Source organism: Cupressus sempervirens, chromosome 10 (assembly GCF_028749045.1).
Source record: "Cupressus sempervirens isolate cs-2001-9-10 chromosome 10, ASM2874904v1, whole genome shotgun sequence".
NCBI lineage: Eukaryota > Viridiplantae > Streptophyta > Pinopsida > Cupressales > Cupressaceae > Cupressus > Cupressus sempervirens.
In genome coordinates, this window is record NC_143127.1 from 530623156 (window position 1) to 530636526 (window position 13371).

The 13371-nt window shown below is 31.6% G+C and overlaps 1 protein-coding gene across 12 annotated transcripts in view; it reads left to right on the forward strand.

The window, feature by feature from the left end:
* The window catches only part of LOC149534980 (tRNA (guanine(26)-N(2))-dimethyltransferase-like), a 116182-nt gene extending 103966 nt beyond the window's left edge, over window positions 1–12216 (forward strand). For 6 of the 12 annotated variants that reach the window (XR_016357764.1, XR_016357754.1, XR_016357762.1 and 3 more), the window contains one exon: window positions 11754–12216. Coding sequence is in view for 2 of the 12 variants with exons in the window: in XM_089806553.1 (XP_089662679.1) it covers window positions 11754–11855 (102 nt within the window). In the remaining 10 variants the exon portion in view is untranslated. Of the gene's footprint in view, window positions 1–1716; window positions 2394–11753 lie in introns of those variants that run through there. The other 6 variants (XR_016357755.1, XR_016357763.1, XM_089806545.1 and 3 more) reach the window with 3 other exon arrangements.
* The last annotated feature ends 1155 nt before the right edge of the window (window positions 12217–13371 follow it).

Below are 13371 nucleotides of genomic sequence, written 5' to 3' on the forward strand. Positions count from 1 at the left end.
GTTCTGATGAGGTTATTCTTGGTGATCATTTCAAGTTCATTATGCAATCAAGTTTCAACAGTGCCTTCTATGTGGTCATGGTAAAAAATCAAGATTTGGATGGTATCATTTTTCATCATCTATGTCAGGATTTCATTTCTTTGGTCATTCTATGGAGTTATTGAAAAATTGGAAAAAATCCAAAAGAAAAATAAAATGAAAAATTTAAAAAATGAAAAAAAAGAAAAAGAAAAAGAAAAAGAAAAAAACAATAAAAGATCCAACAATGAATACCTTCGGGCGTTGTTGGCCAGTTAATATTCGAAAACCAGTTTCTTGCGGATGTTACCTGCAAAATAAATCCTTAATGGTGAAAACTGTTTTTACAATGCCATTAAGCAGTGAGTGATGAAAACTGGCTTGCTAGCGGTCACTTATCATTAGCAAAATTTATTCAAAAAAAAAAAGGGAAAAAAAAGCAATAATTGGTGTTCTTGGTTTTTCTACTAATCATTCTTTTCAGGAACACTCATTGGTTTTAGTGGTTCTTTTCACCTCCTGTCGCTCACTTCTACAACTCTTCTCCTCTTCAACATGATCCTCACATCTTTGATCACCCCTAGTATATGTTGCATGATCTGTTCAGGTGTTTCAGTGGATTTTGTTACGTAGTGTATGATCTCCAGTGCTTCATTTGATAATGGTGGCCCCACAGATTGCCCTCTTTGTCCCATGTTTTATGATTGCTTCTAGTGGTCTTCTCTTTGCTGCTTTCAGTCAGATGGTGGTCTTTTGTGGTGTTGCAATACAATTTTGGGTGCCTTTCTTCGTTCATTTTTGGTTGATTCATCACTTTTGGTGGCGACAGTTGCTGAGTTACTCCATCTTCCCACCTTGGTCTTTCTACCCATGCATGTTGGTAAAACAATCGATTTTGTTTTCTTTTCCTTAATTTATCTCTTAACTTTATTTGTATTGCTTATTATATTGATCACTATACAACACACCTACATACCCTCTCCTTGTTTCTCGTGGACGGTCAACCTTTAAGTTGGGGGGAGGAATGTCATCCTATTATCTTCCATCCACCTCCCTTAATAATTCCATCATGCTATCCATTATATCCATCATACAATAACCTTTATCTCATCTCTTCTATTTCACCCATTTAAATTCCTCTTGTGCAAATTGAGATAAATTTCCCCTATATGTAACATTTTGAACCATGATGCTATAAAAAGTTAAAAAAAAAGAACAAGAAAGAGAAAGAGAAACAATTTATGAAAAGTTAAAAGAAATATCCCTATTTGAAGAAGAAAAACTAAGAAAACTTGTCATGTGAAGCAAAGAAAGGGATTTGTGTTTATATATGGATTATCATGGTTCGGCGTAGAGAGAAGGCCAAAACGATAAATCCAAAGTACTTCTAGTTCAAACCAGAAACCCCTTGATAATATTAATTGCACAAGGGCATGCAATATGCTAAGTTGGGGGGAATGATGAGAGGCAGTTATAACCTATTTAATGCTCTATTTTGATCTATCTTATGCACTTTCCTACATACTTCTCTATTCTATTTGTATCCCATTTCATTCCATTTTACCATTATAATGTTGCATATAGTTTAATATAATTAAGTAGTATTTAATATTGTTTTGGGATTAAAATATGGAAAATTCATTATTGATTATGTTTTACTAATCTTTACTATTGCATCATGTTGATTCATTGTTATAGATCTTCCTATTATTTACAACCTCTTGTCACCTGTCAGTTGGGACTGCAACTCCTGTCGCCTTCTTCACCTTCTATGCAAGACTCTTATTGGTATTTATTTGGAGTATTTTCTATTCCAACAATATTGACTAAGGAATATGTTGAAGAAGATATAATGATATTATTATATTCATTAGAATTTTGCAAGAAATCACAATTCAAACATTTTCTATAGTCAATATTGCGTGGCAGTTTCTGAGAAAATGAAGAAGAATCTGAAAAATCCGAGATATGGGTTTTGTCCAGAATAGAGCCAATTTGGTTCTGACGTGGCAAAATCTTCAGAAAGTGAATGACAAAGGAGTTATGAGTGGTTTTCTAAAGGCCAAAATTATAGATTTACCATTTCGGCCAGATTTTCATATTGTTTATTTGTTATATTATTAGAAAATTAGTTTGCAAATAATTAGTATATTGTTAAGAAATTAGTTTATTGTGTTATAGAAAGAGTGGTCATATATTTAACACTATTAAAAGTAAAACAATAAGTTTCAGCCATAAAGATTGAACTTCCATGATAAAAATGGAATTGTTTGTTTTATATGTAAAAGGCTATATTAGCCATCACATATTCAAGAGAGGAGAAGAATGTATGAATCATAAGATTAGAAATATATTATTGTGCTGAGTTGATTTAAGAGTTCTTTGAGCATTTTCTTCAATCAGTTTGTTGGGAGGAAGGGCGCCCACTCTCCAGCAGCTGATAGACTGTAAATAATTTATTCTAGTGTGTTTGACATTTGTTTATTATGTTTTATATTGTTATGTTTGATAGTTTAATAATTTTTGTTAGTTAATATTATATTTCTATATTCAATGACGATTGTTAATAATCTATTTTTATTTCAATGTTGCAGATCTAATTGATATGGCTTTCAGATTTGATTTGTATTATAATTTGTCTTAATTTTTGTACCATAGTTCCTGTCGCATTCCTGTATTGTAGTTTCTGTAGAATTTTAATCACAAAATTAGAAGAGAAATAATTGTGCATTAAGAAATTATGTTATCAAATTAACCATCCATATCTTATGCACATTTATAGTTTGTAGATCAGTTTGGTTTGTATTTGAGAGTTTTGTTTTTAGATTATTAGATTTATTGAAACTGTTATTGCCATAAAATTATAGTTCCTGTCGCCAGGAAGTGACATTTCCTGTCGCCAGAATTACTTTAGTTTGCTGCAGATTTATTCTTGTATGTTCTAGATGCATTCATAATCCCTCATATCATAAGCAACATCCCTTGATGGCATATTGTTCGGACACCTTTTGCAAGCTTACGCTCTTAGATTGACACGAATAAACCAAGCTGAATTTTATCATAAATTGTTAATTATTTCTTAATTATTTGCCTCAGCGTTGGCCTATCACTTTATTTTGGGAAGATTCATGGGATGAGCTCCCATCTCCGGATAGTGTAAATCTACCTATAAACATAAAAAAAACACTCTTTCAGCTCTTTGGGGTAAGAATGTAAGTGATTATAAAATGAAAAGTAACGATAATTAGTATGTAGGATGATAATGGAAATCCCTAGATGAAACTTCACTTTCATCACAGGAAAAGTGCATTTTTAATCAATTTTTAAAAAGTAGGCAGAGAAATTATAAAGATAGGAAAGATAAATTAGTTTGGGAGCCTCAAAAGACCAAAATTTGAAAGTCTAGCTAGGATATGAATAGATAACAATTTCTCAACAATGGGATAAGATTGACATCCCTTTAAAAAGCATCTTCCTTTGGGGGACTCTTCAAAAGAGAATTCTAACACCAAATATGTTCACCAAGATGGGTTTTCAAAGACCATTTAGATGCCCTATTGCGAAAAAGAATAAAAAACATCTGAACACTTGCTTTATGATTGTCCCTTTGTTAAAAATTGTTGGTATTGGTTATGTATGAAATTAAATTGGCAAAGTGCATTCCTTGATAACCTACTTAATTTAATTTTTTAAAACTTTGGCCGAAGCATGGTTGTTCTAAAAGGTTTATAGTAATTTATGGAAAATATCCTCTTCCATACTCCTATGGAAATTATGGAAAGAAAGGAATAGAAGATTTTTTCCTAATGAAACGATGGATTTAATATCAGTTTTTAATATATTAAAGGCTTGCATTATTGAGGTAGTTAACAATAATCGTAGAAACTCATATAAGGAGGAAGGTTCCGTTTTAGATTGGGATGCAGATATGCGTCAAAATTAGTTTAAACTAATTAACCCACCAATAATATATGTAAAGTCCAACAAGATTGCTAGATAAAAAAGTAAATGGGAAACTCCTCCTACAGGATGGTCGAAGTTAAATTTTGATGGGGCGTTTAGAGGTAATCCAGGTCCAACAAGCTTAGGATGTATTATTTGTTCAAATAATGGATCATGCCTAACTAAATGCACCAAACCTTTAGGAGCAATGTCTAATAACTTAGCTGAATTAGAGGTATTGATAGAAGGTTGAGCTCTAAGTAGAGAGGTAGGTATTAACAAATTAGTTATTGAAGGAGACTTGCAAATTATCCTAAATGCGTTAAGAAAAATAAATTAGATCCTTAATTCTAAACTTGAATATGCCCTAGCCATCATTGATCAATTCTAAGAAACAATCATAAAACATATTTATGGGGAAGGTAATAAAGAAGCAAATAATCTTGCTAACGATGGAGTAGATGGAGAAGAGATTCTAATAAGACAAGCCAATATGATAAGTTAGACACTTGTTCTTGAAGCGAAATTTGTTTAGAACTCTTACTGTCAAAATAAACATGTTAAACTTAGTTTATATCATGGATGTTTGAGTATTAAGCATACTTTTTTTCGTTCTAACAACTTGATCGTAGCTAAGTTTAATTTTTAGGTTATATTCACAATGAAGTACAAGAGCAATGTTATAAATTTGAAAATTAAAAAAGCTACTAAAATTGGATAAATCAATTTGAGATATTTATGTTAGGGCTATACGAAGGATACCTATCCATCTTTGATCTTTGGTGCCATTGAGATGGTTTATTAAATCTAAACACAATATTGGGCATCATGGCCTTTAACATATCAAAGAAATAAAATAAAAAATAAAGCAATAAATAGTATTAAAAATATTCTACTTATAATTATAAAAAAATACGCTAACTATATAATCTATATCTAAATTGACTTTTCATTTTCATGTGAACAATTTAGATTTAATGTGCACTATAACAAAACACCCAATAACTACTAACACTATAAAGTAAGCCTAAGAGAACAATTTATATGTCCTGAAAAAGCATTAGGACCCCAAAAAGGGAAATATAATTGAAGCAAGTGTATCATTGTTGAATTATTGATGGTAAAATTGACCTGCAATAGTAAAATAATTTAAAAAATAGAAACAAAATGAAATAATAGTATTGGGAATTTCTTTTTTAATAAACATATTTTTCGTCTTCCCTTTAAAATCATAATACCATTTTTAATAAATCTAATTTCTTATACAATTATTTTGAAATAAGAACAACTCTATTTAAAAACATGTGATGAATAACAAATTTAGCCAACATTCTAAAAATTTATAGTAAAAATGTAATTTTTATTATATTTGTATTAGCAAAAATATTTGAAGTAAATAATTGTTGTCATTGCATAAATTCATAAATGAAATAGTCAATATTTCTATAACTTAGATTTTTTAATAATCTTAAAATATTTTATTGTTAACAATAAAGTAGTATAATATAATACAATAAGTTAATGTAAAAAATAGTAAAACTAATTTCTACTTTAAATATAATCCTAAATTAAAAACTCAACACTAGTAATAAAAAAATTAAAAAAATTCCAATCCTAATATTAGATTTTAATTATATACTTTTAATTGATAAGTTAGCTTCAAAAATAATTAAATTTACTCTTATTATAAATAGTAGGATGTCTTTTTGAAAATATGGAATCGATAGATAAAATTAATTTTTAAAAAAAAGGTTATATATATATATATATATATATATATATATATATATATATATATATATATATATATATATATATATATATATATATATATATATATATATATATATATATATATATATAAGTTAAATCTATGATTTAATGGAAAACTATATGGTAATATTTTTTTCAATATTGTAAATATTTATTGATTATTTTAAGTAAAATGACATCAAATTCTCAATAAATTGTTGTTAGGTATCTAAAATGATCCCAAACAAAAGTAGATTGGTAATTACATAGAAAGTGCACAAGTTTACCTAACAACTTTAAAGTTACAACTATTAGCACTATAATATAAAAATATTAATCTTTCTAACTTTGAAAATATTACGAATAATACTTTAAATAAAGATTTTTAAAATAAATAATTAGTTAAAAAATATTGTACATATCTTTTATTTTTAAAAAATGGTGATAAGTTTTGATATTAAGAGGAGGATGAGATGGAGAGGAGGAAGACGAAGAAGAGGGGGAGGACTAGAAAAAAAGACGAGAAAGAGAAGGATAGAGGGAGGAAGGTGGAAGAAGAAGAGGAGGAGACAATGAGGAGGGGAAACATGAGATGGAGGAGGAGGAGAAGAACAACAAGGAGGAGGAAAAAGAGAAATAGGAGAAGTAGGAGGTGGAGGAGGAGGAGAATATGAGGAAGGGGAAGAGGAACATGAACAAGAGGAAGAGGAAGAGGAAGAGATGAAGAAGACAATGTTCGAGAAGATGAAGAAAAAGTAGCACCAAAAATTGATTGTACTTTAGTGAATTAGCTAAATCGTATCAAAACAATCTTGGAAGTCTCTCCAACAATGTCACCATAAACAATTGAGAGATAATATATGGTGTAAATTGAACAAACCACTATATTCAAATTGTGCAAATTTGTGAAATTGAAATGGTAAGAGTAGTTGTGCAAATAATTACTACACGTGGGTTGTTGGAAGCATATTGCAATACACAATTCACTTCTTAATATTTTAATTATTATATTTTCTTACGCCTTATGGTTTTATACCTCTTTCAAAGGCTTCTATGTTTATTTATTTTTTCCTTTTTTGACCTTAGTTGGCTATTGTATCCCTGCTAAAGTAATCCTTGTTTGTTTCCAATGTTTACTTATCCTTCATGGTCCTTATCGGGTGCTTTATGATCCACGTACGCCCTTCTTTGCTATATTATTTTTATATCAAAATGGAGATTCCTCTAAAATGTTAGCACATGTATTGTCTTATCCACTTTTTGATTTGTTGAATTGGCCTTTTCATCGATTTCTCCTTATTTATCGATGTCCTTATTTTTATTACTATTTTCCATTTGATCTATATAATAGTATTGATATTTAATTATTTTTTTACCTAGAAGTGATGTAAGAGTATTATTAATTCTTCCAACTCTTTTTATTGTATGTATCCTTACTTAGTGGTGCTAGTAGGATCAACATGGACAATGTTCTTTGATTACCATCAAATTGTGATATTGCTATTAGGATTTAACTGTGTGATTTTGAGTCAAACTCATTGACCAATGTTTAAAACTTATATTTTATTCTAGAGTTATCCACAAAGGGGCTTGTTGAGTGGCAATATCCCTTATTCTAATTGTTTTCTACCTAGCTACATAATCAACATCTATTGGAGAAAAAAATAGTTGCTACTTGCTAATTTAAAATTTAGATTGAACCTTAACTAGTTCTTTATGTGCAATGATAAAGTATTCTTCTTTTTTCGTGAATTTATTGACACAAAGCAAAATTTATTGTTTCTTATGATAGTAATGTCTTTATATATGATTGATACACTAAATACTTCCTATCTGGTCATTGTTTACTATCTGATTGGTTGTAATTCAACAACCCTTATGTTGGGCAACATCTGTAAGTCTCTAATCTTATAATTTTATTGTCCCTTCGATAGTCCTTGTATTGTCCCATGGATAAACTCTGAATACTTGTACTAGGGAGAGGATATTGATCTAACTATATAGTTCATTGGTTTCATGTTAATCAACTATAGTTGATCTAATAAATTTTATATTGATCTCAATATACATTCCTGTGTTATTATTGAGTTTGGATTATATTGTTCAAAAATAATTTCTATATTGATCTCAAGATTATATGTTGATTGCTTTTTTATCTTTAATTTGAAGGCTAGCAAGATCATGCTCTGATACCACTTGTAATGTCTCCTATCTAATCATATCAATCTTGTATATATCTTTTTTTGGCACATCTCCGATAATCCAAGAGAATACTTTTGATATTGCTTATAAACTTATTATGCTTGAAAGTGTGTGACTCTTCAATGACCATAGTTGAGTATTGATCCTACTATATTATAATTTAACAGTAGTTAAACCGCTATATTTATTTATTATACCATTTCTAATAATATTAATTATTTAGTTTATATAATAATATTATCATAATTTCAATTGTATATCATAATAATAGTTGATGTATTGCTATTACATATATGTATATAGCTATAGTGATATGATATATAATATATTACAATTTATATTATTTTTGATTAGGTAAAAGCAAGTTTGAAGGGGACCCAAAACCCCAAACAAAAAGGAACCAAAGTCAGGAGCAAGTTTTACAGGGACCAGCAACCCAGAATATCAAAGTAGAATTCAAAGGTTGGTTTTACAGGGACCCGCAACCAAGTCAAGCTGGTTTTATAGGGACCAGCAACCAACATAAGTAAACAAAACAGCAGGGACCACAAATCCAGAAAAAACCTAGTCAAAAACCTTAGACCATATTTTTAATGGTACCAGTAATAGATGTGCCTAAGACAACAACCTCTTTGAGAGAGTCTTGAATATTCTTCACAGGAAGCTGGAGGTCCGCTTTCTTAGTACTTTGTTTGGTTCTTCTGCTCGGACCACCAGCCAACAATGAAGCATGACTGGTCGAATTAGCTTCATCCAGAGAAGCTTTCCCAATAGAAGCAGTAGCAGCTAGGATGGATGAAGTAACATCCTGCATACCCATCTCACTATCCTTAATCAGTTTTTTAAGGGAAGCTTCATAGTCCTGAAGTTTGGTCGGGATGTTCCCAACCAAAGATTCCAGCTCCCTCTGCTTCTTACATTCCTCATCCAACTTCACCTGTAAAAATAGGGACTTTTCCTACAAGGAAGAAATAGATAAATGAAGTTTTTAAATTTCATTGTACATCCAGTTGTCCATCTCCATCCCAATATCACCTGTAAAAATAGGGACTTTTCCTGTAAGGAAGAAATAGATAAGTGAAGTTTTTAAATTTTATTGTACATCCAGTTGTCCATCTCCATCCCAATATCACCTGTAAAAATAGGGACTTTTCCTGTAAGGAAGAAATAGATAAGTGAAGTTTTTAAATTTTATTGTACATCCAGTTGTCCATCTCCATCCCAATATTAGCTTTGTCTTTGGCTTTATTCAGAAATTCTAGAACATTATCATCACCCTTTAAAGCCTGGGCATCCTCAGAATCATCAATCTATTGAGGCTTTTTCGTAAAGTCCTGGGTTTGGGTCCTTGGCTCATTATCTATAGCAGGATTAGTATCTTCATGGCCACATTTGGCTAGAGAATTAGTAGCATGCATTGGATCAAGGGAAAGGGTAGTATTAATAGGGGAGTTCTCAACACGCTCCAAGTCCAGTGTTTGGGTAATCAGATTGATTAACCCATCTTTGTCATTAGTATTGGTCTCCTTCCTAATTTTGTTATCATTCAAGACCTCCTTATTCACCATCTTTCCTCTATCCTCTTTGATGATAACACCCTTGTTCTCAAGACTAGAATTGTTTCTTTTCATTCTTTTACGCTTTGAGGAAGGGACATTATCCATAACTTTACCCTTATTAGAAGAGTGCTTACCTTGCTTGCTAACAGTACTAGGGGAAGAAAGTGGAGAATCATGGGCCGAGATATCATCCAGGTTGAGAGCGAAACCCTTGTTCTCAAAAGAACAACCGCCACTCGCAGTCTGGGCCATGTCATCATCCAGGGGAGCTTCGACAACCTCCAAATGTTTGGAGCTCTAATTAGAGTCTGTTTCCATCGCCAGAGCTTGCTTGCTGCTACTTTTGTTTTTCATCAAAGAGTAACCAACATTTTCCTTTTTGCTGGGCATGCCTTCTGCTTCCCTTTTTCGTTTGCTGCTAGAAACATAGTGAACAAGGGTACTATCTCGGCAAAACTCAGTGATAAGCAGGATGAGACCCTCATGGATGATAGGTCTAAAATCCTTAAGCTTATGGGCTTTAAGCCCAGTAAAGAGAGAATTCGCCAAGTAGTAAGGGAAGGAGATTCTATTTATTTATATTTGTTATTATTGATATTTATATTTTAATATAATTATGTTATTATTTTCATATATGTTATTTATCCTTTTAATAATATAAATATAATATCTAATAGTTATTTATTATTGACCATATGTCAAGATGGAGATATTACACTCTCTTGGTACAGGTACTTGCAAGAGTGGGTGTTGGGAGGATACAATTGGTTCAGTGGGTGCATGTATCTTGCTCTTTGAGGATGGACCTTGATAGTAGCTTTTTTTGATCTATTGACCAATTCATCATCAACTTCTTGTTCTCTTACAAATGAAAGTTTTTTTGCACTAGTCATCCCCATTACCATTTTTGCCTTTGCACATTCCAAATCCTTTGCTAGCAAGTCCCATAAAATGAAGCTTCACCTGAGAATATGAGCTATTGAAAGGTTTACCTTTGTTGTTTTGATAATAATTGCACTTCCAATGGTATGAGCCACCTCGTGAAACCTATGATATCTATGTTGTATGTCTCCACAAATGAGAACCTCTACCAATTTTGAAATTATCAGCCCCTTGCCCTCCTTGGTCCCCCATTGAACTTTGACTAGCACTACCGCTGGCCTCCATTCTTGCCTAGTTTTTTGCAACCTAGTCTATAAGAAAATAAATAAATTTTACTTAGGTCCTAACAACTATGAACATCATGCATACAAGTGGAAAGAAGTGAAAAAAACTACTAAAATAGATATCAAAACTTCTTTATATGTTTAAAAAAAAAAAAAACTTGAAAAAAATTTCAAGAACTTAAAAAATTCATCAAAATACTCAGGAATGGAATTGATCACTTACCTTGAATGATTTAAACTCCTTTGAGAAACCTATCTCTCACCCTTCGATCGATCCTCTTCGAAAATGTTGAACTTGGCTACACAATGGCAATGCAAAGTAGAGACCAAATGAGATGTGGTTGTAGGTGCAAACCAAGTTCCAAAAAATTTGTGAATGCTTCAAAATTCACCTTTAGGGTTGTTTTAGGGTTTAATAGGAAAAAATAACCCAAAAAAACCAATTTAGGCACATGCATAATGGGGAACTTAAGTTTTTTATGATTTTTTTAAAAGTGTTTTTGGTCATTGGGCTCGCGGGTGCTTCTAGATATGTGATGAAGCCCTTTGGAAGCTGGTTAGAAGCCAGCCACAGACTTCTGGATGCGCATGGAAGCCAGCCATAGACTTCCGAATGCGCATGGAAGCTAGAGACTGGCTTCCACTCGCATCTAGAAGCTTGTGGCTGGCTTCCGACCAGCTTTCAAAGGGCTTCTTCAAGTATCACACATCCGTTTGCTTCAGTGCAGAAACCAATCCAGATTAGGATGAATCAATATCCTAATATTTTTCTTTTCTACCATATTTGGTTACTTTTCTTTTCTAGGGGCAAAGTTATGGACAAATAGGACCTATTCAATTCAATACAAACAAGTAAATAAGTGTTTTTGGACCAGCTTCCACAGGGCTTCCTCAAGTATCACACATCCGTTTGCTTTGGTACAGAAACCAACCCAGATTAGGACGAATCAATATCCTAACATTTTTCTTTTCTACCACATTCGGTTACTTTTCTTTTCTAGGGGCAAAGTTCTGGACAAATAGGACCTATTCAATTCAATACAAACAAGTGTTTTTGGAGTAGATTTTTAATATTGAGACTTGTTTTATATTTTTCTTATTGTCTTGTTTGCAGAATCTGAAAGCTTTAAAGGGTTGTTTCCAAGGCAAACAAAAACCGCATTTCCCTGTAGCGTATTCTGCAACTGTGGCAAGAATGACACAATCATTGTTTTGATGGTAACAGCGGCTTCAACACTAATGAGAATTTCTATTTGCAATGCTACATATTGTTTTAAGATTTATTCTTCTGTATTGAACACATGATTTTGGTGCAAGAGCATTTTAGATGTAGTAGGAAATTGACTGGCATTTGGAATGCAAGTGCCCAAATCTGGTTCAAACTTAATCTGGTTCAAACTTCCTGAGAACATATTTTGGTAGCAAATAAGTTTTCATATTTGACCTGCATTATTGGCGAGAGAGGTATTGCTGAGAAGGGATTTTATGACAGCTAGAAATAGATAACCCTTCTTTTGGGACTAACATACTGTATAGATCTATAAAATATGGTAAGAATATATTCATTCTTTGTTAAATGACTCCATGTAGAGAGAGCAATATATGCAATAACAGTTCTGTTAATGTTGTAATTTTTTTTATCCTGGTTAATGCGCAATGTAAAGATAAATTTTTCTCTCTGAAAATAACTTATGAGGTAGAGAGAGCTGCTGAATCTTAGAATCAAAGTTTATTATCAAATCATATAAACATTAAAACAAAAGGGCTATGTCAATTCCTATTTTTGAGATATGTTATTTCCAGAAGGTTGTTTAGAGATTTTTCTTTTCAAGGGTTTTTCTTCCCTGCAGTGTACATATAAGTAATTAAAAGTAAGGATTACATTGTCATTATAAAGGCAACCTAACCAATGCTTATTTTCTTTTTCTAAAATCTTATATTTTCTTAAGTACCTTTTCATATGGTATATCTTGCACACTTTTGGTTATTTTACCCCAACTAACTTTTGTCGTACTTTACATATTATCATTGTCTGATTCCCACAAGCCATTTCTGATGCAAAATTTTGTTTGTTGATTCGAATGTGATGCTAAAAAAACACACTATCGAAGCCAAAAACAAAATTTTGCTTTACACGTAATTCCAGACTGCTAACAAGCATACAAAAAGATAGATATGAAAAGTGATTTGACGAGATTATGATTCTACATATTTGCAAATATGTTACAGTTTAACAGGTTGCCTATCATCCATCAACATTTATGTTGTGTGACTTGTTCACGCTTGCCTCCATGATCAAGTCTGTTGTTTAATGATAGAACATTTGTGTTTCAACTTATATTCCTAATTCTCTAAGTTGTGTTCTTAAAAATTTAGAAAGAATAACTCTCTATTCTTCCTAAACAAGGATTAGTGACAAGCAAAACTATGAGTATGAGTAAATGGGATCAATTAGTTTAATAAATCGTAAAAACGACCAATTTTTGTTAAGTGATTTGCATGAAGCTTTAAATATTGATAGCCTAGACAATCTAATATAACGAGTGCATATAATCCCTAAGTAAGGGCACACTTGAGGTTCTTTGAACTTCATATATTAATTTGTTAGTTAAAGATCGTTAAACATTCATGTAGAAATTGTTGATTGAAAGTCACTGAGAAACTCAGCAGAGTTTGTCATTTACTTATAGTTATGAGCTATAATATGAATGCTAGTGGTAATGTTCATAATA